This window comes from Equus przewalskii, chromosome 1 (assembly GCF_037783145.1).
Source record: "Equus przewalskii isolate Varuska chromosome 1, EquPr2, whole genome shotgun sequence".
NCBI classification, from domain to species: Eukaryota; Metazoa; Chordata; class Mammalia; order Perissodactyla; family Equidae; genus Equus; species Equus przewalskii.
This window is the reverse complement of record NC_091831.1, coordinates 55913927-55940593: the sequence shown is the minus strand read 5'-3', so window position 1 is coordinate 55940593 and position 26667 is coordinate 55913927. Positions and strand designations below refer to the sequence as shown.

Sequence of the window (26667 nt, the reverse complement as noted above, 5' to 3'; positions counted from 1 at the left end):
TTTCATTGACTTGGTAGATTACTTTGGGTTATATGGACATTTTAACAATATCAATTCTTCTAATCCATGAAGACTAGATATCCTTCCATTTATTCTTCATTTTCTTTCATCAATGCTTTATAGTTGTCAGTATAAAAATCTATCACCTTCTTGGTTAAACTATTCCTAAGTATTTTATTCTTTTTGGTGCTATCAAATGAGATTTTCTTAATTTCTTTTTCAATTTGCTCGTTGTTAATGTATAGAAATGCGATTGATTTTGTAGGTTAATTTTTATCCTGAAACTTTGCTGAATTTGTTGTTAGTTCTAATGGTCCTTTGGTGGTGTCTTTAGAGTTTTCTATATATAGGATCATGTCATCTGCCAGCAGAAATAGTTTCACTTCTTCCTTTCCAATTTGGATGGCTTTATTTCTTTTTCTTCTCCAATTGCTCTGGCTAGGACTTTCAGTTCTATGTTGAATAGGAGTGGTGAGAGTGGGCATTATTGTCTTGTTTCTGATCTTAGAGGAAAAGCTTTCAGCTTTTCACTATTGAGTACAATGTTAACAGTGGTCTAGTCATATATGGCCTTTATTGTAATAATGTATATTCCTTCTATACTTAATTTGTTACAAGTTTTTATCATGAAGGACGTTGAATTGTGTCAAATGCTTTTTTTCTGTCGAATGAGATGATCAAATGATTTTTATCTTTCATTCTGTTAATGTGGTATATCACATTTATTGATTTGCATATGTTGTATCATCCTTACATCCCAGGGATAAATCCCACTTGGTCATGGTGCATGATCCTTTTAACATGCTCTTGATTCAGTGTGATAGCATTTAGTTGAGGATTTCTGTATCTATATTTATCAGGGATATTGGCCTCTACCCTTCTTTTCTTGTAGTACTCTTCTCTGGCTTTGTTATCACAGTAATGCTGGCCTCAAAATGAGTTTGGGAGTGCTCCCTCCTGTTTGATTTTTGGGAAAAGTTTGAGCAAGATGGGTATTAGTTCTTTTTTAAATGTTTGATAGAACTCACTAGAGAAAGCTTCTGGTCTTGGACTTTTCTTTGTTGGGAGATTTTTTATGACTGATTCAATCTTGATCTGTTTATATTTTCTATTTCCTCATGATTAAGTCTTGGTCGTCTGTGTGTTTCTAAGAATTTACCCATTTCTTCCAAGTTATCAAATTTTTTATCATATAATTGTTCATAGTAGTCTCTTATCCTTTGTACTTCTGTGGTATCATTTGTAATGTCTCCTACTTCTTTTATAATTTTATTTATTTGAGTCTTCTTTTTTTAAGATAGTCTACTAAAAGGTTTGTCAATTTTGGTTCCCTTTTCATAAAACTGTTTATTTTGTTGATCTTTTCCATTGTTTTCCTCATCTGTATTTTCTTTCTTTTTTTTTTGAGGAAGGTTAGCCCTGAGCTAACATCTGTGCCCATCTTCCTCTATTTTATATGTGGGGCACCTGCCACAGCATGACTTGATAAGCAATGTGTATGTTCGTGCTTGGGATCCGAACTGGTGAACCCTGGGCCACTGAAGCAGAGTGTGCAAAATTAACCACCATGCCACTGGGCCAGCCCCTTCTAGTCTCTCTTTTATTTACTTCTACTCTTATCTTTATTATTTCCTTCCTTCTGCTAACTCTGCAATTAGTTTGTTCTTCTTTTTCTAGTTCTGTGAAGTATAAAGTTAGGTTGTTGATTTGAGATCTTTCTTTTTTTCCTTAATGTAGACAATTATTGCTATTAACTTTCCTCTTAAAACTACTTTTGCTGCATGTCATAAGTTTGTTTCTACTTTTATTTGTCTCAAGATATTTTTTGGTTTCTTCTTTGACCCATTGGTTGTTCAGGAATGAGTTGTTCAATTTCAACATATTTGTGAATTTTCCAATTTTCCTCTTGTGATTGATTTCTCATTTCATACCACATATTATGTTGGTGGAAAAGATACTTGATATGATTTCAATCTTCTTAAATTTGTTAAGATCAGTTTTATGGCTTAACACATGATCTATCCTGGAGAATGTTCCATATGCATGTAAGAAGAATGCATGTTCTAACGCTATTGGATGGCATGTTTTGTACATGTTTATTAGGTCCATCTGGCTTAACATGTGGTTTAAGTCCAATTTTTTCTATTGATTTTCTGTCTGATTGATTTATCTATTGCTCAAAGTGAGATATTGAAGTCTGCTACTATTATTGTATTGTCTATTTCTCCCTCTAGACCTGCCAACATTTGCTTTATATATCTAGGTGTTTTGATGTTAGTTGCATATGCACTTATGATTATTATATCCTCTTGATTAATTGACCCCTTTTTCATTAAATAATGTCCTTCGTTGTCTCATGACAACTTTTGACCTAAAACTTATTTTGTCTGATATAATTATGGACACCCTATTCTCTTTTGGTTACCATTTTCATGGAATCTTTTTCCATCCCTTCACTTTAAGCCTATATGTGTCCTTAAAGCTAATGTAAGTTTCTTTTAGGCAGCATATAGCTGGATCTTGTTTTATATATATATATACAGATTCAGCCTCTCTATGTCTTTTGATTGGAGAACTTAATCCATTTACATTTAAAGTAATTATTGATAGATAAGGACCTACTATTGCCATTTTGTTAGTATTTTTCTGACTATTTTGTAGTTCCTTTGTTCCTTTCTTCCTCTCTTGTTATCTTCCTTTGTGATTTGATGATTTTTTTGGTAGTGGTATACTTTTATTTGTTTATCTTTATCTTTTGAGTATCCACTACAGGTTTCTTTCTGATTACCATCTGGCTTACATAACACATTTTATAGTTAGAACTGTCTACTTTAAACTGATAACTTCGATTGCATAGAAAAACTCCATACTTTTATCCTCTCCACATTTTATGTCACTCATGTCACAATTTACATCTTTTTATGTTATGTATTCATTAGCAAATTTTTGTAGCTATATTTTTACTATTTTTGTCTTTTAGCCTTTTTACTAAAGTTAAAAATGATTTACCCACCATCATTACAATGCTAGAGTATTCTGAACTTAACTATATATTTACCTTTGCCAGTGAGTTTTACACTTTTATATGTTTTCATGTTGCTAATTAGCATCCTTTGTTTCAGCTTGAAAAATTCCCTTAAGTATTTCTTATAACACAGCTCTAGTTGTGATGAGCTTCCTCAGCTCTTGTTTGTCTGTAAATGTCTTTATGTCTCCTTCATTTCTGAAGAACAGCATTGCCAGTTGGCATTTTTTTCTTTCATCATTGTGAATGTGTGATTCCACTCTTTCCTGGCCTGGAAGGTTTCTGCTGAGAAATCTGCTGATGGTGTTATGGGGGCTCTCTTATCGTATATGAGTCACTTTTCTCTTGCTGCTCTTTTTGTCTTTGACTTTTGACTGTTTGATTACAATGTGTCTTGGTGAAGATCTCTTTATCTTCAGTCTATTTGAGGTTCTTTGTGCTTCATGGATCTAGGTGTTGATTTCCCTCCCCAATTTGTGAAGTTTTCTGTCATTGTGTCTTTAAATAAGATATTTGCCCATTTCTCTTTCTCTGCTCCTTCTGGGACTCCTGTAATGTATACATTATTTTTTTGGATGGTGTGCCATAAGTCCTGTAGGCTCTCTTTACTCTTTTGAATTGTTTTTCCTTTTTGTTCCTCTGACTAGATAATTTCAAATGATCTGTCCTTGAGTTCATTGATCTTTTCTTTTTCATGCTCTAGTCTGTTGTGGAACCTCATTAGTGGATTTGCAGTTCAGTCATTCTTCAGCTCTAGGGTTTCTGTTTCGTTCTTTTTTATGGTTTCTATCTTTTTGTTAAACTTCTTATTTTGTTAATGTATTGTTTTCTTGATTTCATTGAGTTGTCTATCTATATTCTCTCTTATCTCAGTGAGCCACTTTAAGATGATTATTTTGAATTCTTTTTCAGGCCCCTAGTAAATCTCCATTTCGTTGGGATCAGTTATGGGAAATTTATTTTGTTCCTTTGGTGATATCTTATTTCCTTGATTCTCCATGTTCCTGGAAACCTTGCATTGCTGTCTTCACATTTGAAGAAGCTGTCACTTCCTCCATTCTTTACTGATTGGCTTCAGGAGAGAAAGGTCTTCACCAGTCAGCCTGGCTAGAGATACTGGGGGTCTTTCAGACTCTTTCTGTGGACGTAGTTTCTCCATTCCTCCTGTTGCCCTTTGAGGAGAAGTTTAGGTTGTATGCCTTCTCTTGATCTTGCAAAGCCGGACTGGGTGCTGAAAGCTGCCTATTTATTTTCCCTAGGGAAATGCACTGAAGTATTCAAGGTTGTGCACCTTCTCCCAATCCAGCAGATCCAACTGGATACTGATATTTGTGTGCTCTCTGTGGGAGCTTGCATGCACCATCTGCAGGGGTACATGGGGATTGGCTATAGGAGGTGTTCTGCCACAAGCCCAGCTGGGCTAGGATGGCAGAGTATCATACCAAGAGACTGAAGAAATGACCTGGAGACTGCGAACGAGACATTTAGGTTTATTGGGACTTACTTACAGGGAGAGTGTCCAGTGGTGGCCAGCTGGACAGAAGTATGCACGTGCCTGTCGCCACCCCCTAAGAGAAGCTTGCTTAAGTAGGCAGAGGAACAAAGGCTGCATGCTTGCCAAAGGACTGTCCTTGGTATGACCAGCATTCCCAGGAACAGTAGCTCACATTGAGGGGCTCTGCGCCCCTGTAAGATGCAATGTTCCTCTCCTGGGATAAGGAAGGATCCAGGCTGACAAGGCCCAGATCATTACAAATCCCTGTCGCTGGGCTGCCTGCCCAGAAAGGAGCCAGAAGGACACATGGTTGCAATGGGCCTGGAGGTTTTCACTGAGCAAGCAAAGCCCAGGCCCTACAGGAGGGGAGGGTGCATGGAGTGCTGGTGGTACATGTCAGCTAGTTGTGGGATCTGCAGGTGGTGGTCCTACTGGGTTCGTGGGTGAGGCTCTTGTTAGTCTGCAATCCAGTAAGTAGGCACTGTCACTGGTTGTTGAGATCTGTGCACTGATAAAAGTGAGCTCCCACCCCTTTTCTCTGCTCTTAGCAGTCTCCAATTTATTCAGCTTTTCCAATACTTTTAATGTTCTGAGTGTGGAGAGATGGAAATGGGCCTCTTGTGCAGTATCCTACAAGGCTGGGGAAGCTAAGAGCTCATTTTGTTCTCACTTTCCCTGTGGGAGAAATCGCAAGTGAAGGTGGTCTCTCTTGGCCCTGAGCTGTGCTGCCTTCGGAGAGGAGTGTCATGAGTAAAGTGAAACTGTTCTTATCCTTGCAATGCTCCACTGGGGGTGTTGGAACCTCTCAGCTGTGCTCCCAGGCTTCCCATAAAGGTATTTTCCTCCATTGGTCATTGTTAAAATCAGTGTTTCTCTGAGGGTATGAGGTATGGGACCTCCTATTTCATCATCTTATTGATGTCCAGAAGAGAGAATTCTTTATTTCAGTAGGTTTCAAATATCCAGTGATATTTCATAAAACATTCAAGCTATTAAAAAAAAAAACCTCACTTTTTTATTGATTTGATGACAAGGTTAGAGAAAACTCTTACAGGGTGTGAACAAGAGGAAAGTAGTTTTAGGCAGAAGCAAGAGGCCCGCATGTGTGTATCAGTTATCAGAGCAAACAATGGTTTGAGTTCAGATGAACTTGAAGAATCTGAAGTTTTAATGGTCAAGGAGGTGAAAATCCAAAGTCTTGGGTACTTTGAAGAATGGCTCTGTAGAGCAGGAGTTAGAGTGATCTTAATTCTACAATAGAGACTGCTTTCTGACATGATACTACAGCCAGAATGCCTAAAATTACTAGTTTCTTCTTGCAATACTTATAGGTGAAGAGATTTGAAATTTAATCAACTTTTCCTATCATCACAATGCTGGAGGCATGTTAACTGCTCCTATCACATCTTTTAATTGCATTTGAGCAATCAAAGAGTAATTCTGTTGCCCTCAGTGTCTCTTCTTAATGATGATATCACATTGGAGGGACATTTTCTGAAAGGTTTTAATTGGTTTAATTATTGTTATGAAACATTGGAGTGGAATGTTTGTACTAAATTAGTGAGCCAAAGGAAAACGTGGTAGAAATGGCAAATGAAATAGGGAGGTAGATTTAGATGTAAATGAATTCTTGACTGATGGCCAAGCCCGTGGTTGGGATTATTGTCTCACAAAAAAGATTATACATTAGATAAAGAAAATGTTAAATTTGGCATTTGTAAAATTAATTTCTTTTTTCAAAATTTTTTGTCCACCTAAAAGAGAAAAATGGAAAGACTCCGACTAGAGCAGTGGAAAAATAGGAAGGAGATAGTGTCATGAAAGGAAAAAATATTGTGAATAATTTTAAGACATTTAGCCAATTTTACATAGGACATATTTCTAGTTTATATTTTACATTGCATTATATAATATGTGAACATTACATAGTACAATTTTTTTTCTAATTGTTTAAAAATTATTTCTCTTTCTGTAATAATTTTCTCTTCCTAGCTTAGTCCTAGAATTGTAGCTTTTAAAATTTTATCCTGGCTACTTTTGACCCCAAAATATTTATTTATTTAATGTAGTGCAATGATAATGTAAGATTATATATGTATATACACACACACGTATATATATATACACACACATATTATATATATATATACATGTATATATACACAGTCATATGTCTCTTAACCACAGGTATAAGTTCTGAGAAATGTGTCGTTAGGCGATTTTGTCATTGTGCAAACATCATAGAATGTACTTACACAAACCCAGATGATATAGCCTACTACACACCTAGGCTATATGGTACTAATGTTATGGGACCGCTGTTGCATATTCTGTCTGTCATTGATCAAAACACTATTATGCAGCACATGACCTCTCTATCTCTGTATATATGTGTGTGTGTATGTATATATAATCTTGTACATAAGATTACATACTCGAACATCAGTGATCTTCATTGTCTGTGTTTGTGTGTGTGTAGACTCACACAAACACACACATTTTGAAGATCACTATATGATTTCGTTTTATGTTAGGGGTTCTTCAGAGAGCTTTTATTTGATACTAACTCTTTCTCCAGTTATCACATTATGCCTAAACCTTGGAAAGGACTTCCTCTCCTGATGTATTTTAATAAAATACTCTTAGAGCCACGTACTCTCCATCTTTTCTTCAGAGGCAGTAGTTATCTTGATTTCTGTTGCATGAAGACTTATATCTAATGGAAATTGTAAAAATACCATCTCAGGTTCCAATAGTGGGAAATAACTGCAAGTTATAATAAATCAACTGGAAGATGGAGTTTTACTTTTTAAAAGAATAATTAAAATTCAGAGTTCTCTTTGATGTATTAGTGTAAAGGTTAATTACAGTGTATGATTTACAGTGAGGCATAATGAAAATAATCTTGAATTAGGTATTATAAGACCTGGACACTTGTCTGAACTTCACCATTTATTTGCTCAATGACCTTGGGCAAGACAGTCTCAGCCTCACTCATCACCAGTTGAAATGTGTAGTTAACAATATCTTTACTGCCCAACTCTTCATAGTGTTGTCAGGATGAGATGGTCCATGTGAAAATATTACATAAACAGTGAAATTATGTATAAAAGTGACTGTTGTAAATAACAGTTAATATGGGCCAGGCACTACACTAAGCATTCATATCATTCTTAGAACAGTTGTATGAGACAAGCAACATTGCTATTTCAATTTTACAGATCAGGAAAGTGAAGCTCAGAGTGCATAAGACACCTTAGTGAGCTCATGCCATCGGTGAGTGAGAAAGGCAAGATTTAAATACAGGTCTGTCTGACACTAGAACTGATGCTCATAATTACATAATTTTTGTCACTCATCTGAATAATAATTGCTATATAGAATTATGTGGGAAGTGGATAAGGCAGGAAAAATGAATTCTCTTTATTATCACATCTGAATTCTAAATGTGAAAACAAAATATTATTTATTTTTCTTAAAAACAGAATGCCATGGAGTTCTAACTATCCAAATGTGTTCTTCCTTTAGAATTTAATTGTCTTGGATCCGCTCACAGTGACTGAGGAGGAAATAAGACCATCACTAGAGAAACGTCTTGAGGCCATTATCAGTGGGGCCGCTCTACTGGCCGACTCTTCATGCACGAGGGATTTTCATCGGGAGCGCATTATCGCAGAATGCAATGCCATTCGCCAGGCTCTCCAGGACCTGCTTTCAGAATACATGAACAATGTAGGTGACTGGTTTCTCCCCACCCCGTACACTGGTTGTGCACTGATGTTCTTTCCATGTACAAATGTGATGACTTACAAATAAGGACGTGATTTTACGTGGATTGGCTTTCTGAGTAGGTTCTGCTTGGGTTACTCGCAGGGTACTGATTGACACAGGAGCTCTGGAGATGGAGTCCAATTAGAGGGTTATTTACGTACGATTGTTTTGTTTGAGGCAGTATCTAAATATTAGTTGAAGAAGTTAGTCATGACTGGAGAAAGGAAACTGGAGTTGCACATCCATTTAAAGGATAAAAAGAAGATTAAGAAAAGGGCTAGTTGTTCAAGATTAAGTCGGTGAATAACAGAGTTAGAATTTAGATAGTTTTAGATAAGTTCAATGCTGCAGTGATCAAGGGCTGTTTTTGAAAGTGTAAAGAGCTCATGTAGTTTGGATAGTTCTTAAAGTTTTTCAAACATAACCTAATGTCATAGATGTTTTGCAGTTTTAGCTATCTCTCAGAAATATTAGAAATGCTGTCTAAATTTAGACAAGTGTGAAACTATTTCAAAGTTTTTTTATTTCATTTTTTATGTATTTATATATGATATATTCATTTCATATATATCTACATCTATCTGTGGAATATCCTTGACTATTCTTACATTCAAACCTTAGTGCCATTTTAAAGATGAGGAAGAAAGTCTTGAAGACATTGTCAGCTATATACTGATCATGAGGCTTCCTTAAATAATAGAGCTAAACAAAATGAAAGATTTATAATAGGAGTGTTTTGTTTATCTGCCTTATTATAAGTGGAATAATTCAAGAGTTATGAAGGTATGTTTTGGAAATTATTAGTTACAAAGCTCATGACTTTTTGAATGTGAAATTGAAGATTTAGGATTGTTCAGTATAAGTAATTTATGTAAATAATTGAAATGTGCTAAAATTAGTGAGTTTTAAGGACCCTTCAACACATTTGATGTATCTCCATACTCTTAATATTTGGTGACTTTGGCTCCTGACCAAAAATCTCTTGCTTGCCAAGAAATCAAAGTTGTAAGGCAGATTTTGTTAATAAGAAGGACATATTGGTAATGTCATGTCCTCCTTCTGAAGCTAGAATAGCTCTATTTTTAGCTTACAATATATTCTTAAAAATTTTTTAAAGGAGTTGATGAGTTACAGGAAACTCAGAAGATGATGTATTGGAATTTCACCTCCCCTGATCTGTGAACTATTAAAATTATTATCCTTATTTTTATAGATAAAAATATAATAAAGGTACATACAAGTTTATCTATAAATTATAAAATTTTAGGTAAATTCACTGTATCTAAAAAGTTGTTTTATTCTTTTGGATACAAACACAAACAGATGCACATGCACACACTCACCCACATGCATAGTCAGGGATGGCTACGTAATTGTGGAACCCAGTGCAAAATGAAAATCCAAGACTTCTTGTTCAAATGCAGGAAACAAAAGAAGGGTTTTCCAATCCCGTCTCGATTGACCCAAGAAAGATTATTTTTATTTGCTATTTAACGTTAGGTTCTCTAGTGCATAGGTGTATTGTGGAGCATGCAGACCCTCACAGGTGTCCATGGCCCTGCCCTAGGACCCTGACCCACCCTGCCTTGCGCCAAGGCTCCCACCAGGAGTGGAGGGTGGCAGCCATCACTGAGCAGGGGAGCAGGTGGCTGAGGACCTGTCCCGAGAAGGCACTGGGAGGCAGGACTGCATGTGAATCAAGGGAATATGCCTCATTGCCCCATCAGACTTCACTTATATACACAAATTAAAGATAAAATTGTTAAGAATTTCAAGACTGTGCTAGTAGAGCATGAAAAGCCAACCATGGAGCTCCTTTCCAAGCTTGGGGCCCTGTGTGCAGTCTCAGGCCCCTGAGGCTGGTCCTGTACGTGGTACATGTATATCACATAAAAATAGTGGTGATTTTATGATTTTCTTCAACTTTGGGTTAAAAACTATTTCGATTAAATAACATTCATACCAGGGATGAATTGATGGGAGCATTCTGCCCTGGGTGGAATTAAAAGTTGGTCTGCTTTTTACTATCACCATGCACCAGCAATTCTAAGCATCAATGATAAAACGTTTTTCACAAACTTCTTTTGTTTCTTTAACTTCTAAACAATTGCTGCAGTTATTGTTGAGTTTTAATAATATGTATGTATGATTAAAATTAGCATATTTTTGTGATTACCCTTTAATAAACATTATATTCTTCATGCATTTAAACAGCAGATTTAAAATAAACAATGATGACACAGTGATTGCAATGACAAAATTTAGAAATAGAGTTGCTTCAATTCTGCTATTTTTTTATGATCACTTGGAATTTTTATTTGAATCTAAAAGTTATAGCAATGAAACTGAATCACAAGGGGCGATATTTTTGTTAGGTAAATGCAAATTTCATACATGCAAAGTTCATGCTTGAAATATTTCATTGAATTTGAATAATAGCTTTGAAATTTGTTCTCCTTATGAAAATTGCCAATTGCTTTAAAGTTAGGGACCAAATCAGGAAAATAATGATTATTACTGATTATTAACAAAAAGTAATTTTGTCACAAAAGAAGGGAGGTTTTTAAAAGTATCTATTCCAGGTATCAAATATATTAAGTAAGGGAATGAAAATAGGTATATATTTTTCTATGTCTTACTGCACTTTTTCTTAATGAGGATTTAATCTGATGTTCAGTTTCAAGGCTCATTTGTCAAGGACACAAAACTTATTTATGTTGTTAATATCCTTCTGTGAGATATTTTTGTTTTAAAACAAGGTAAGTTCTGTATTAGAAGAGTGAATGGAAAGAAACTTTTCCATTTATAATATCCAAATAATTGAGATCAAAGGTAAGTAGCTTTTTTTAGCTTGTCCAGATAATTATCTTAATTTTTATTTTTTTGATGGTAGACTTAATCGTAGGAAATTCAAATACTTCTCAGTTATTTCCTTGATTAGATCGCCCTACTCCATGCTTGCTGGAGGCTGTTTTCTTTTTCCTTCCTCCTTCCTCCATGTTTTCTCTTCTCCTCTTCCAGCAAAGGGGTGTAAATGCTCCCCAAAGCCCCTCTCCCTCGTGTCGCTTCCGCCTTCAGAGCTCTCAGCCCTGGTGGAAGGCCTGTGTTTACTCGTCTGCCGTCTCCACTACACAAGGGCTCTAGGAGAGTGGGGACTGTCCCTGGCCCTTAGCACAGAGTCTTCCAGGCAGCAGGTGCTCAGTAATCATTATTTGGACACAGGCAAATTGAATTTAGTGCTTGTTTCTTCTCAGTTTTTTAATTAAAATGACAATGTGCCTGAGACAATTAATTTGTACTTGATGATGTTATTTATATGATAATTGTGGAGAAAAGATGGGGAGGGTTAATGGTAAGATCAGAAACACAGGAAAGGAAGAGCACAAAGGTGAGGAAACTTGTTCTTTGGGTGATCTGACTATATTTATGTAATCCTTTCTCCTGGGGCATAATGTTAAATGCTTGTTGAGAAGACATTTTTTTTTCTGGGAATGAAAGACTTGTTGTGAATGTGGGTAACGTCTGGTGATCTGCCCGGGTGTTGGGGTAGAGTTCGAAGAAGGAGGAGCTAAATTTACACGGTGGTGGTCCCAATGATCAGAAACCCATTTGTGGGCACACTATATTAACATTTTGTTGATAAGTACAACCTATTAATAATCAAAAATATGAACTTACAGCATTATGAAAAAGCACTCCAAAATAGTCTATTGGTTCCTTTACATAAAAAAGTGCAGAATTTTAGGCCTACTACTAGTATCTGACCAAGCCAATGAATACTGGAATTAAACAGCAGGAACCAATCTGGAAAACTGTGGAGTGTATTATCAAGAACGTATTTCCAGGTTTATTTTTACTCTAGGTTTATACCACAAATGATGCTTCTCTATAGCTCTTTCATCAGCTTTTATGAAAGGGAATGTACTTTCCTTGAACTAGCTGAACACGAACCTTTCTGAGTTTGCTGAAAGATTTTCAGATAGTTCTCATACTTAAATCCTCAACTTCCTATTTAAAGGAATGTTGTGTTTCCTTTGGTGGGCCTGGTTTTCTGTTCAGACTAGTTAGGAGCTTTTGTAATTGAACTTTGTTGATAGAGTGAATGCTTGATGATAATTCAGACATAATAAAGATAACCATGAAAACTTAAAGCATGGTTAATACTCATCAAAATCTGTGGATCTCTTATTGCATGTGACTTCAAGACTTCAAATTTTGCAAGTCTCTTGATCCCACGGCAGTTCAGCAGCGGGAAATGAATAAAGTTTCTGTTTTTCTCAGGCTCAGCCCATATGACTAGTTTGAGTCTAAATAACTTTGCTTCCTTAAACAGATCAGAAAATCTCCATCATGTTTTCACTGAAGCTCTATCTGCAGAAAGTTCGATGTCTTGTCACATTAGTAAGAAATTAGTAGAAAATGAGACCAGCAGCGTCCATAACAGATAAAACAGCCAACCACTTAACACTGTTAATGATTATATCTGTATGCCTGAATATTTTCCTTTAAAATTTTTATATTTATATATTTTAACTTAGTTTTCTATTGCTACTGTAACAAATTACCACAAATTTAGTGGCTTAACCCAATTATTTTACAGCTCTGTGGGTCAAAAGTCTGATACAATCTCGCCGGATTTAAAATGAAAGTATCAGCAGGGCTACATTCTTTTCTAGAATCTGTAGGGGAGAATCCATTTCTTTCCTTTTCCAGCTTCTAGACGCCACCCGCATTCCTTGACTCGTGCCCTCTTCCTCCATCTTCAAAGCTGGTAAGGTCACATTTCTCTGACCCTGCTTCGCTCCTCACACCTCTTTCTCTGATCACAGCCAGGAAAGAATCTCCACTTTTTAGGACTCATGTCATTAGACAGGGCCCATCCAGATTATCCAGGATAATCATCCCATGTAAGGCCCTTAACCTTGATTACATCTGCAAAGTTCCTTTTACCATGTGAGGTACCACACTCAGAGGTTCTGGGAATTCGGATATGCACATCCCTGGGAGGCCCACAACATACGCTAATACCAGTCTTCCCTAGTCTCTTCTGTGGAATCTTCATCAATCCCTACATTTTGAATCTATCATAGTTAGTATCACTTAACACTTTAAGCTCTATGCAGGCAGATGACATGTCTCTTTTATTTACTGTTTTATCCCAAGCCCCAGGCACAATGCCTGGCATTTAGAAAAAGCTGAATTGTATGTTTGAATGAAAGAATGAATGAAATTATTACATATTGTATATGCCATGTAATGGAGAAATATCTTCTCTGACGTTAAATGAAATGAGTTTCAAGCATCTACTAAATTTATATGATGGCCTGCCTATTATAAAAGGTCTTATTTTGAAAAGAATAGGTCTTTTCTAAAAATCAATGTAAATATTCAGAAACAAAATTTTCTCATCACAGTCTCTGCATTTGGATCCACACCCAGCCATATTCCAAAACAGGATTTTTACTCATTAAAAAATATACTCCAGGGAACATTCAGAATCAGAGAAAGTTTAACTTTTTAAACCTAGGAGTATATTTTCCTAAGATATTTCTTCTGATTTTATTACACTTCCAGGATTGTTAGGTCTAGTCCGTATTCTCTGATGTACAATATAATTAAGGAATTCTTCATATGAATGGGGCAGAACAAGGATGCCCACTGAAGAAGGAAGTGTCTTAGAGGGAAATTAGTTATTTTTAAATGGTGGTCTTTCTGTACTTGGTGAAAATAGAGTTGAAGGCAGGTAGTCATCATGCCTTAGTTCTAAGAATCAATGGACAGGGGTCTTTTTCTGGGGGTGGGTTGAAATCAGATTGATGTTAAGTTTGGATGTGTTGCTGGGCAGGATCTCTAGGTCATGTAGAATTGTTGGTGAAAATAACACTCAGATTGGTACTTTACTATGGGAGGATATTAGAGAGTTGTAGGAGAGACGGCGCTGCTGGAATAAATGAGTCAGGCCTGGGCCACATGCGAGGACCAATTTGTATTTCTAGACCTCTCACTTGCCCAACATTTTCTTCTCTTGGTGTCTTATGTGAAAGTGCATTGTTGATTCACATTATATATTTGTTGAGTAAGTAAATGTTCAAACGGACTGGCTTTTGTCATTCAGAGATCTATTTCATTTGTATGTTTGAGTTTAATGCATTCTCTGTCTTGGGGAATTATAAAGATTCAGTGAAACTGATAAAGAGATGTTACGGGATTTTTCTTACATATAAGGCCTCCACCTCTCTCCTGAAAATCCGTTTTGGAAATGATTTCAGTTTTAGTTAATTTCTCCTTATTTCTCGTGATGATACGGTAAAGCATATGACAATCCATATACAATGACTCTTTGAATACTAAAGACAGGTTAGAATTAAAATTTTAAACATGTAAGGCCAGCTTCCAAATCTCTTTTTTCTTTTTGCAATGACTACATGCTAGAATTGGGCCATTATTGGATTGGGTACACTGTATTAGATGCTTTACATTTTTATATTCTTAAATTTGATCATTACACCACAATGGTGGCTGGTTTCTGAGTGGTTGATTATGTTGGAGACCATGTTTTTTAGTTGATAGATACCTGGATTTTACAAGCTCAGCTAACTGAGGAGAAGTAAATAGTATCCTACGTAGGTTTGTACAATAGTAGATATGCCAAAATCAGAGAGATGAACCAAACTCAAACTAGAACATGAGATCAAAATGCAAGAAGATATAAAGGAATTGTCAAAATCAAGAAGACAGGGAACAGATATTGATGCTGGTAAATAGGACCCAGAATTCAACAATCAGGGAGTTGAGAGAAATAATAAATGGTGGGATTCTGGTTAAATGGGCGAAAATGGGTTTTGTCTCCCTTGCTTTCTTTTCGGTGCCTAATTTAAGGACTAGATGTGGGCAGGTTTTTAAGTATATCAATTGTTTTGGTAGTAAGATAGCATCATCGTTTCAGCTATTATTATTCTGAGCTGTTTTAGGGTCTAGTCTTATTCCTCTCCTAAAGGTTCCTGAGTTACTTGGATGAATGATAGTTAAATAATGACTCTGAGTCTCTTGACAACCAAAGCTTGGAGTTATCTAACTCTGGCATAGAATGTCCACTTTGGGATTGAAATGGGGCTTGTGCAGTGCTCACTGGGGAAAAGGGGGCATCTAGATTCCTCTGTTGAGTGAAGGGACTCTTCTCATTCATAGAGCGCTTCTTTGTGTTCTAACGTTCTTAAAAGTAAAAGTTAATAGAGAGAACCCCACAGAAATGCAAACTATATGATTACTGAATTAATAAGAAAAGCTAAAATAACAGAAGTAGGCAGCCATTATTATTAAAAAAAAAAAAAAGGAAATTAACCAGACAGAGCCAAAGAGAGGAAAATAAGGTAAAGTGTATAAAGTAAAAATAATTAAACAATAATGGAGGATGTCCTAAAGTGGCAAGACAGATTCCATGCAAAGAGCAGAACACAGGGGAAAGTCCCTGAAGATTGCATCCTGGGCCAGAAAGCCTAAAGGCTGAGAGTCTTTTGTGTTCATTTCTGGCATTCCAGCAGAGACAGCCAAAATTTCTTATATTTGTGGGGCAGGTCAGTCATTCACTCTGTGATTTGTTTCAAGTGATCCTTTCTCAAGAAATGGGTTCCTTTCAGTGTTCAGGCGATTCTCACATAGTTCTTGGAAGTTGCTGCTATGTTTTTTTTTTTTTTTAACATTGGCCTTTACTCAAAGTTCTCTGTTACATCAAGAGAGAAGCAACTTAAATGATAGAAATGACAGGAACAAAGTAGGAAGCAAGAGTCTTGGCATTGAGTGTTAGTTCAAACTTGAACCAAAAGTCAGGATCCTGAACCTCGCATCGTTCCTAGCTAGGAGCTGATATTAGAATGAGGGAAAAGATTGTTGTCTTAGATCAGGTCCCTGGAAGCTGACTCTGAGATAAAGGGTAGCATGAAAAAGGTTTATTGGAGTGTTCTCTTGGGCCATAGACATGTAAGGAAGTGAAGAGGGAGGAGGTGCTTGCAGTAGAAGTCTCAGCCATCCTGTGGGGAGCCCGGGAACTGAGGTGGCCCTTCAGAGTTGTCCCGAACTGAGACAGGGGAGTGTCTTTGTATCCCTACAACTGTCATTCGCTACCTGCAGGTCACCCCTAGGAGGAGTGCAACATTGGAGGAGGCAGCTCCAGAAGGCAACTCCTGGAGAGAGACAGAGCTGTGAGCCATTAGGAGTTGGAATTTCCAGCTGAAAAGGGAATCTGAGCGAAGCACCACAGAATCCACTATAACAGTTAATTGCAAAAATAAAAAGGTTTATTTTAGCAGGCCTTGAACAATGGGATATTATCCTGTGTTAGCAACTGTGGTCAGTATATTTGGCCTTCCATAGTTTTTAATTTGCTGTTGGTAATGTTCAGGGAATTATTAGGGTAACCATGTAATTTGTCATCCAAACCAGGATACTTTTGAGAGATAGAGATTCTCTAAAATAATTAACAGACCTTACTTTAACTACAAAAGGCATAAATCAGGACTTTTCCAAGCACACCAAGATGTATGGTCACTTATAAATTACGTGACTGCATGTTATTATAGGTAGGATAATACATACGAAGGATGTTAAGAGGAATTTAACATATTTCATTGACAGATTCTGTATTGGCCATAAAGATAGCTGAAATATAAAGTTTGAGCTAAAATTCTATTAGTGTTGTTGCAATTTCTAGTCACATAATTCTTCTAGAGACACTGTGCTAAGAACTGGTAATTTCAGTCTGAACAATTGTAGTTTTAGTCGTCAGGTGGAATAAGACAAACAAGTAAGTGGAATAGAGCACCATAAGAGCTGTGATAGTGGTCAGCAGTAAATACAGTCACGGTCCCCTGAGGTCCATCAGGGAAGGCGTCACAGAGGAGAAAGCTCTTAAGCTGGCTTTTGAAGCATGAAGAGGTGGGAATTCCAGAAAGGGTAACAGCTTATGCAAAGGCACAGAAGCAGAGATCAGGAGAGTACATTTGCTGTGGGGAATATAAACAGTTTAGTCTGGATGAAATGCAGGAGAAAGAAGGAAAGGTGGGATACGAGACTAAGTACTGACTATTAATTTACAAACAGGGTTCTTTCAAATATTTGTTAGACTTATACGTTCTCTGCTTTCAAAATTCAAGCCAAATTTCAATTTAAGTCTATCTGTCTTTAATGCTCATCATTATAAGTCACTCATAATATTACCTTAGCTGGTTTATCTTTATAGATCAATTTCCATTTGTGATATTGCGATTTATAATAAGAAATATATATTTGGTCTTCATCTCTGTTTGTTTATGACACAGAGCTTCTAAAACCTTTGGAATTTCATAAGTGAAGAGAGTGATAAAGTTGTCTTTTGTTATGTTAATGAGGTGAACTTTGGCCCTAAGGATGGGGGCCAGTTGCCAGGAGAACCAACCATGTAATTAGAAGGTTAGAACTTTCAGTTCCACCCCCCTGACCTCCTGAGGATGGGAGAGGGACTGGAGGTTGAATCAATCACCAATGGTCAATGAATAAATCAATCATGAATATATAAGGCGGCTTCCATAAAAACCCAAAAGAACAGGGTTTGGAGAGCTTCCAGGTTGGTGAACATGTGGAGATTCAGGAATAGTGGCACACCCGAAGGGGGCATGAAAGCTCTTTGCCTCTTCCCACATAGCTTCCCCTAGGCATCTTTCCATCTGGCTCTTCCTGAGCTTTTTATAATAAACCACTAATCTAGTAAGTAAAATGTTTCTCTGAGTTCTGTGAGACGCTCTAGCAAATTAATCAAACCCAAAGAGGGGGTCCTGGCAACCTCTGATTTACTGTCAGTTGGTCAGAAGTACAGGTAACAACCTAGACTTGAGATTGGCATCTGAAGTGAGGGGTCAGGGGCAGCAGTCTTGTAGGACTGAACCCTTAACCTATAGGAATCTGATACTATTTCTGGGTAGATAGTGTCAGAATTGAGTCGAATTGTAGGATACCCAGCCAGTGTCCTGAGAATTGCTTGTTGGTGTGGGGAACACCTTCCCCCCTACATTGTAATTGGTACTAGAACTTTTACCATTAATACATATTCAATATTTTTAAATTAATTTGTAGTTAGACCCTGAATAAAAAAGTTATCTTACCATTGTGATATAAGTTTAGGATCAAAGACCAACTTGTAGCTTTATTTCTGTGCTACAGTGGGTTTAGCAGGGTCAGAGATGGAGAAGCATCTTGTGTAGTGGATTTGCTTGGCTATTGGCTACACTTAGCAATCAACTGGAGAAGACTGTTAGTGATCTGCAAATTGCTAATTGCCCCATCACATTTTGATCCTTTTTTAAATCTGAAATTTTAATATATATTTTTATTTATTTATTTATTTTGGTGAAGAAGATTGGCCCTGAGCTAACATCCATTGCCAATCATCCTCTTTTTGCTTGAGGAAGATTGTTGCTGAGCTAACATCTGTGCCAGTCTTACTCTAGTTTGTATGTGGGATGCCGCTACAGCATGGCTTGATGAACAGTGTGTAGGTCTGCGCCTGGGATTGAAGCTTGAGAACTCTGGGCTGCTGAAGTGGAGCATGTGAACTTAACCATTGCACCATTGGGCTAGCCTTTTTAATTTATATTTTTAAGTCTTGTAGCCACAACAAAAGAGCTTATTGAATTCTTGACATGAATTCATTTACTTATTTTCTTCTGGAAGAAAAATTGAAACTAGATATGACTTAGTGTTTTCCTTAGAGATAACTATCACATTTTGTATTTGAGAAACTCAACCAAGGTGGTTGATTGACAAAACTTTATTGCTACAATAGTCGTTGGCTTTAATGTCCCAGAGCAGCTTTTAACTGTTTTAGTTTGACATTCATATGAACTTAAGTAAATTTCTGGTCCCCGAGTGGATTTGGATTACGAGTGTGATTCAGTTTGAGGGCACTGCAGCTCATGTGAAAAATACTTTTCTTTTATTTACATATGGCAAGGATTTATCTATAAGGAGCTTTATCTCCCAGTAAAAAGTTGATTCCTATCTGTGGTAGGCAGAATAATGTCCCCCCCCATAAATTTCCATGCTCTAATCCCTGGGACTTACGAATAGTTACCTTTCATTGTTCAAGGGACTTTGCAGATGTGATTAAGGACAGGGACCTGGAGATGGAGAGATTTGCCTGGATTAAATGGGTAGGTCCAATTTAATCAAATGAGTCCTTAAAAGGCTGCATTAGAGAGAGATGGGATGGAAGAAGGAGGAGAGATTCAGACATAAGAGAAAGTCAACAGGCTTTAAAGATAGAGGAAGAGTGCATGAGCCAAGGAATGTGGCTGGCCTCTAAAGCTGGGAGTGGCCCTCAGCTGACATCTAACAAGAAAATAGGGATCTCAGTCCTACAACTACAAGAAACCAAATCTTCCAAGAACATAAATAGCCAAGTAAACAGATTGTCCCCTAGAGCCTCCTGCAAGGAACACGGCCCTGCTGACACCTTGGTTTTAGCCCAGTGTGTACTTCTGACCTATAGAACTATAAGGTAATAAATTATTATTGTTTAGGCCACTAAGTTCGTGGTACTTTATTACAGCAGCAATAGAATGTTAAAACACCATCTTAATCAAGGGTTAAGTAGTCTAGTTTTGTAGAGAAAAGGTGGGGCAACTTTGAAATCTTATGTGAAATGAATTGCTGCAATTATGTACTAAATATATAGATATATTAAATATGAAATGTATATTTAATTCTCAGGAAAGGCAATCAGGGTTTCATGAAAATACCAAAATATTGATTTTGAACATGCTTATGTATCTCACATAAGATTTAGCATGAAGTGGCTAAAATGCCTGGAAACCATTTATTGGTGTAAACACCATAACTGTCATGGTGCTACACAAGGAAAATATGATTTAGTTTGTTTTCTGAACCAGCCCTTTCCAATGGAAATATTATGCAAACTGGAATAATTCGAGAACCATATATATAATTTAAAATTTTCTAGTAGCCACATATACTAAAAAGAACATGTGAAATTAATGTGAATAATATATTTTATTTAATTATTCATCTATTTAATTATTCAATATACACAAAATATCATTTCAACGGGTAATCAATATAAACATTATCAATGAGATAGTTTACATTCCATTTTAGTACTAAGTCCTTGAAATCCAGTGTGCGTTTTACACTTACAGTACATCTGGACTAGCCACATTTCAGGTGTTCAATAGCCATATATGGTTAGTGGCCGCCATACTGGACAGCACAGCTCTGCGCACAGATTCCTTCTTCACCACAGGGTTTTTGATGCCTGGCCACCTCCATGTTCTACAAGTTTATTAATGCTACTGTTAGAAAAGGTAACAAAAGAAAAAAGACACAGAATACTTAGGCCAGGGAGACCAAGAGCTACAGCATCGTGCTGTCATTTCTGGTGTTAAGCAGTAAAATAGGCAACTGGCATTTTATACTAGCATATTGGAGAAAAACAAAAGTTTCTGCCTGTAGATTATATTTTCCCAAAATGACCACAAAAATATCTCCCATTTTGCATATTCTTCTCTGCTATGACTTTGCCTTTCCTCCATCATTAGGTGAAGTTTAATACCCTTCTTCTTGAACCTCGGCTTCCCTTAATGACTTGGTTGACCAATTAAATATGGCAGAAGTAATGTCCTGGAACTTCTGAGGCTATGCCATTAAAAACCTTTCATATTCCACCTAAGTCTCTTGCAGTGCTCGATCTTGATCTTGGGCCACTCCCTCTCAGAACACAGCTGCTATGCTGTAGAAAGTCCAAGCCACACAGAGAGGTCACAGTCAAGTCGACGATCTGGTTGGCAGCCTCAGCTGAGTTCCCAGCCGAAAGTCAGCATCAACGGCCAGCCCTGTGAGTGTGCTGTCGTGGATGCCCAGCCTGTTCAGGCCTTCATGTGGCTGCAGCTACAGCTGACCCTTAACTGAAGCTTCATAGAGACCTCGTGTGTGAAATCCTGGCTGAGTCCAGTCAAACTTCAGAACCATGTGGGAGAATATAAAGTTGTTGCTTTTAGCTGCTAGGTTTGAAGATGGCTTCCTACATAGCAATAGATAGTCAGAACCCTACAGAATTTGATAGGCAAAGGCCTGACTTTGAGAAGAGCATAAAGAATCGGAACTACTCTAACACCAAATTTAGAGAACTGCCTAGAAGCTCCAGAGAACGAGTTAGAGTGTCCTCTTAGCCATAGTGGTCAAGGGTTATTAACAACAGCTTTGTAAAAGAGAAGACAAAACATATTAGTAAGTAGATGTATGTAGAGAAATCTGTCAATGGATCCTATTACACAGTATAGATTTAATCTCCACAGATCTTTCACACTCTTTAAGTCCTGGGTTAAAGATAAAACCACTATAGTTATCCTGATAATACAGATCTGAGGTGGATAAACCTTACCTAATTGTAAGCATCAAGATTCTGGTGCCCAAAGTGAAAACATAACAAAAAAATCTAGGTAAGTGGCCCTCTTTCATTTTAACAAGGTTTATTGTGTCTGGGTGCATTTATGCTATAATGATGTCTACAGTTGCATTTAAGAAGTGACTTTGAAACTTTTCCAGGTGATCCACAATTGATATGCCCAAAATGTGCATAATGATCGCCTGCTGTCTTCAGTGGTCTTGATTCAGAATCACTGAATGCTGAATGAGTATCTAATGTGTGCTGCAGAACAGCAGTTAGCAAGTCTCCCTTCCTCCACGGCCGATTGAAGTGCAGTACCAGTGGCTCGGGAAAAGAAATATGCAAACCCCCACAAAGTTGGCAGTACTGTAAGAATAGCAGTTGGCTTACAACTGGGGAAAGAAAAATAATTCTTTTGTTTGTTGTATAGCAGAGATATAATAATTAATATTTATGATAATCATGTTGTCTTTTATAAACACAGAAGCTTCTCCTAATTTTACAACTCCTTTAGAAGTATTGACTGCTCATTTTATCTAGTTTCTGAGCTTTCTTTAAAACAGAGAAGTTTGTAAAGCAGAACTAACTGAATTTACTTGATGATTACTTTTATTTTATATTCAGCTGTTTATCCTATATAGGGAAACCCCCCATCTTCTCTCACTTTGGGGTTATTATAGTGTTCCAGGAGTGCCTCTCAAAGACTAGAAACTAAGATTAAAAAACTCTTTCATTTGGTAATAATTATAGATTCAAAGGAAGTTGCAAAGATAGTACAGAGAGGTTCTTTGTACCTTTTGCCTACTTTCCCTCATTGATTGCATCTTATGTGGGTATAGTATGATATCAACACCAGGATGTTGACCTGTTGATATAAATTATGTGTATAGTTCTGTCATGTGTATAGACTAATGTAACCACCACCACCATAAACATACAGAAATAGTCCATTGCTGCAGATATCTTCCTCTTGCTACCACTTTATCGTCACATTTACCCCTCCCAAGCTCTCCTTCCTGCCCTCCCCTCCAACCCCTGGCAAATACTAATCTGTCCTTCATTTCTATAATTTTGTCTTTTCTAAAATGTTTTATAAATGGAATCATATAGTATGTGATCTTTTGAGGCCGGCTTTTTTCACTCAGCATGATCCCCTAGAAATCCATCCAAGTTATATGCATTGATAGTTTATTCTTTTTTAATGCTGAGTAGTATCCCGTGATACAAGACGTACCATAGTTTATTTAACCATTCACCTACTTTAGGATATTTTTGTTGTTTCCAGTTTGGGGCTATTACAAATAAAGCTTCTATGAGCAGTTGTGCACAGGATTTTGTATAGACATAAGTTTTTATTTCTCTGAGATAAATGCCCAGAAGTACAGTCGCTGAGTCATATAGTAAATGTATGTTTCTTTTTAAAGAAACCGCCAAATTATTTTCCAGAGTTGCTGTGCTATTTTACATTTCCACCAGCAAAGGATATATTTACTCCACATTGTGACCAGCATTTGGTAGTTTTCCTCTTTTTTATTTTCACTATTCTAATGGGTGTGTAGTCATTGCTCATCGTGATCTTAATTTGCATTTCTCTAATGACTGTTGATGTTAAACATCTTTTTATGTGTTTGCCACTTGTATATACTCTTGAGTGAAATGGCTCATCCTTTTTTTTTTTTTTTTGCCAGTTTTGTAATTGGATTGTTTGTATTTTACTATTAATTATTGAGAGTTCTTTATATATTCTAGATGTGAGACCTTTTTCAGATATGAGGTTTGCAAATATTATCTTATAATCTATAGCTGATGAAGTCAGTTTTATCAATTTTTTTAAATGTATTATAGTTTTTGTGTCTAAGAATGTTCACCAAGTTCTAGGCCCCAAAGATTTTCTTTAAAAGTTGTATAGTTTTACATTTTAAATTTACATTTTGCATTTATAATCCATTTTGAGTTAATTTTTTATGAGATTTGAGATTTTTCTCAAGGTTCATTTTTTGCCTTTTGATATCCAATTACTCTAGCATTCTTTGTTGAAATAGATATCTTGTCCATTGTAGTACTTTTTGCATCTTTATCAAAAATCAGTTTGCCCTACTTGTGTGGGGCTGTTTCTGGGTACTTGACTCTATGCCATTGAACTATTTGTCTTTCCCTTGATCAATTCCACACAGAATTGATTACCGTAACTTTATATTGTCTTGAAATTGCTTACAGTTATTCCTCCTACTTTATTCTCCTGTTTCAAAGTTGTTTTAGGTTTTCTAGCTCTTTTGCCTTTTCATGTAAATTTTAGAGTAATTTTATCTATATCTATGAAAAATCCTACTGAAATTTTGATAAGAATTATGTTAAACCTGTATATCAATTTGGGAGAATTGACATTTTACTGTATTGAGTCTTCCAATCCATGAGCATGGTATGTCTCCATGTTTATTTAGATCTTTGATTTCTTTCATCAGAATTGGTAATTTTCAGCATACAGAACCTATCCATGTTTTGTAATATTTGTACCTGTTTCACTTTTTTCAGGTATTATAAATAGTGTGTATTTTAAATTTCAAATTCCACATGTTCATTACCAGTATGTAGATTTTTATGTGTTTAGTCTTGTATTCTATAGCCTTGCAGAACTCACTTATTAGTTCAGCTTTTTTCTTTTTGGTAGATTCCGTGGGGTTTTCTACGTAGACATTCATGTCGTGTACAAATTGATACAGTTTTATTTCTTCCTTTTCATAGCTGTATGCCTTTTATTTCCTTTTCCTGCTTTATTTTACTGGTTAGAACTTCTAGCACCATGTTGAATAAGTGTGGTGAGAGCTGATATCTTTGGCTTCTTGCTGATCTTAGGAGGAAAGCATTTAGTCTTTCACCATTAAATATGATGTTAATTTCTTTGCATTTTTTTAATGCAGAGTGACATAATCATTCTTTTTTTTTGTTGCATCTACTTTATCTGATGTTGCTTTTCTTTCTTTTACCCTAACAGGTTTTAGTATTTTTCCAAACATAGCTTGTACTCTAATAGGAATTCTGGAATATGTTAGTGAAAATGTAATTTTCTACTATCTCAGTAACAATCCTAGTGATAATGAAAAACTGAGTTGAGTCAAGAAGATTAATAATGACATGGTGTGCTGTTTATGCTGATGATATGGTAACAATAAATAACTTAGGGATGCCAAAGTTTGCAAGTCTACTTTTAATAGGAAAATTTAGAAAAAACATTATTGATGAGGGAAATAGAAGCCGATCATAGATAAAGCAATATATCCTAATCCATGTGATGGGATTATTTGGTTACTAAAAGAAAAACAATAAATGGATATGACTACATACATCATACACGAATATACATATATACCATAAGGCATGAATGGAATATTTCCTGTGTCTTGATAATAATTATTAACTATAACTAACATTTATTTGATGTCCTATGCTAGATAATTTACTTACTATCATGTAATCATTACCACAACCCTTTAAGTAACTACCATTATAATTCTTGTTTCAGGGATGAAAGAACTGACAACCACTGTGTAGTTGAACCAATTATGGAACTGAGACAACCTACCGCAGAGCCTCTGCTCTTAAGCACTCTCTTTTAGTATACAGTTAATTCATTCATTCAATAAATATTTATTGAGCATCTGTTATGCACCTGGCATTGCAAAAAATGAGGATGTAAGGATAAACTAGCAAGGCATGTTCCATGCTCTTGAGAAGCCAGTAGCCTAGCAATGACACAGACATAAAATACCCTCCTAAATTAATACATAATTGCAAAATGGGATAGAAATGAAAGAAATGTACCTCTATGATAGAGGCCTAAGCAATCAGTAAATTTTAACCAAATGAAGGGTGAGGTGAAGATGAGAAAGCACATTTCAGAAAAACATAATTGTTTATGCAGATGTCCTGCAGTGGGAAAGACCCTAGTGCCTATTTACACCTGAAAGAAGGCCAGCGTGAATTTGGACCTGAGATTGAAGAAAAATTTGGTGTGGGATGAGGCAGGGCAGGGATTACGCTGGGCCTTGCAGCCCATACCAACAATTTGGCGTATTAAGCTAAATGCAGTGGGTACAGGATTGGAGGGGGTCAGGAATGAAGTGTGGACTACTGCAAAAGCCTTGTAGGTGGTTTGTATAATGAAAACGCAGGACTAAATGACTTCCATTCTTGTCCATTTGAGCTAAAAAATTCATAAGTGTTTTGTTCTAGAAATCTCCAAGCATCTGAGGCTTTTCCTTTTCTCACAATACGTTGATTTAATCTTTGTAGTGCTAGTAACTCAAAGGCAAAACTCTTATTGGATTTGTAATCCAATGAGAAATACAGCCCTCACATCCGTGCCTGACTTAATGACTCCTGCTGAGGTTGAATTGTGAGCTGTTATCCATCTCCTCTCTGAAATATGAATTCTAGTTTAGTGGAATTCATTGCCTTTGGGGAGTTAGTAATATCACTTTTGATACGGCTTTTTTTAAGCCCATTGCTAATATATTTTAAGATGGAGAGGAGTAGAACGCATGTTATTTATATATTTATTTTCAGCTAGCTAGTTGAAATCACATGCTAACCTTTTACTCATCACAAAAGTTATCAAACGTTCATAAATTAGCTTACAAATTGTACAGGCGTGTTTAAAGTTTAAACAAAATATTGATATGATTTATATTTTTACATGCCTTTACATTCAACATTTGAAAAAACAAAAATTTTTTTAAGAATTTTTTTCAAGTTTGGCTGCCATTTAACAAATCATAATATTTTATAACAAATATCACCTTTCTCCTTGAAAGATGGTAGACAAAATCAAATAGTTGACAAATATAATCTGTTTTGTATGGTCCTCAAATACTTTTATATGGCGTTTTCCTTCTCATCTCTGATAGGCAACTCTAAAACCCATTAAACATAGTTTATCTATGAAAA

The 26667-nt window shown here is 36.3% G+C and overlaps 1 protein-coding gene across 31 annotated transcripts in view; it reads left to right on the top strand.

The window, feature by feature from the left end:
• Positions 1 to 26667, top strand: part of CTNNA3 (catenin alpha 3) — a 1517748-nt gene that overhangs the window by 408259 nt on the left and 1082822 nt on the right. For all 31 annotated transcript variants that reach the window (XM_070563754.1, XM_070563769.1, XM_070563716.1 and 28 more), the window contains one exon: positions 8049 to 8252. In XM_070563754.1, coding sequence (XP_070419855.1) covers positions 8049 to 8252 — 204 coding nt within the window. The remainder of the gene's footprint in view (positions 1 to 8048; positions 8253 to 26667) is intronic.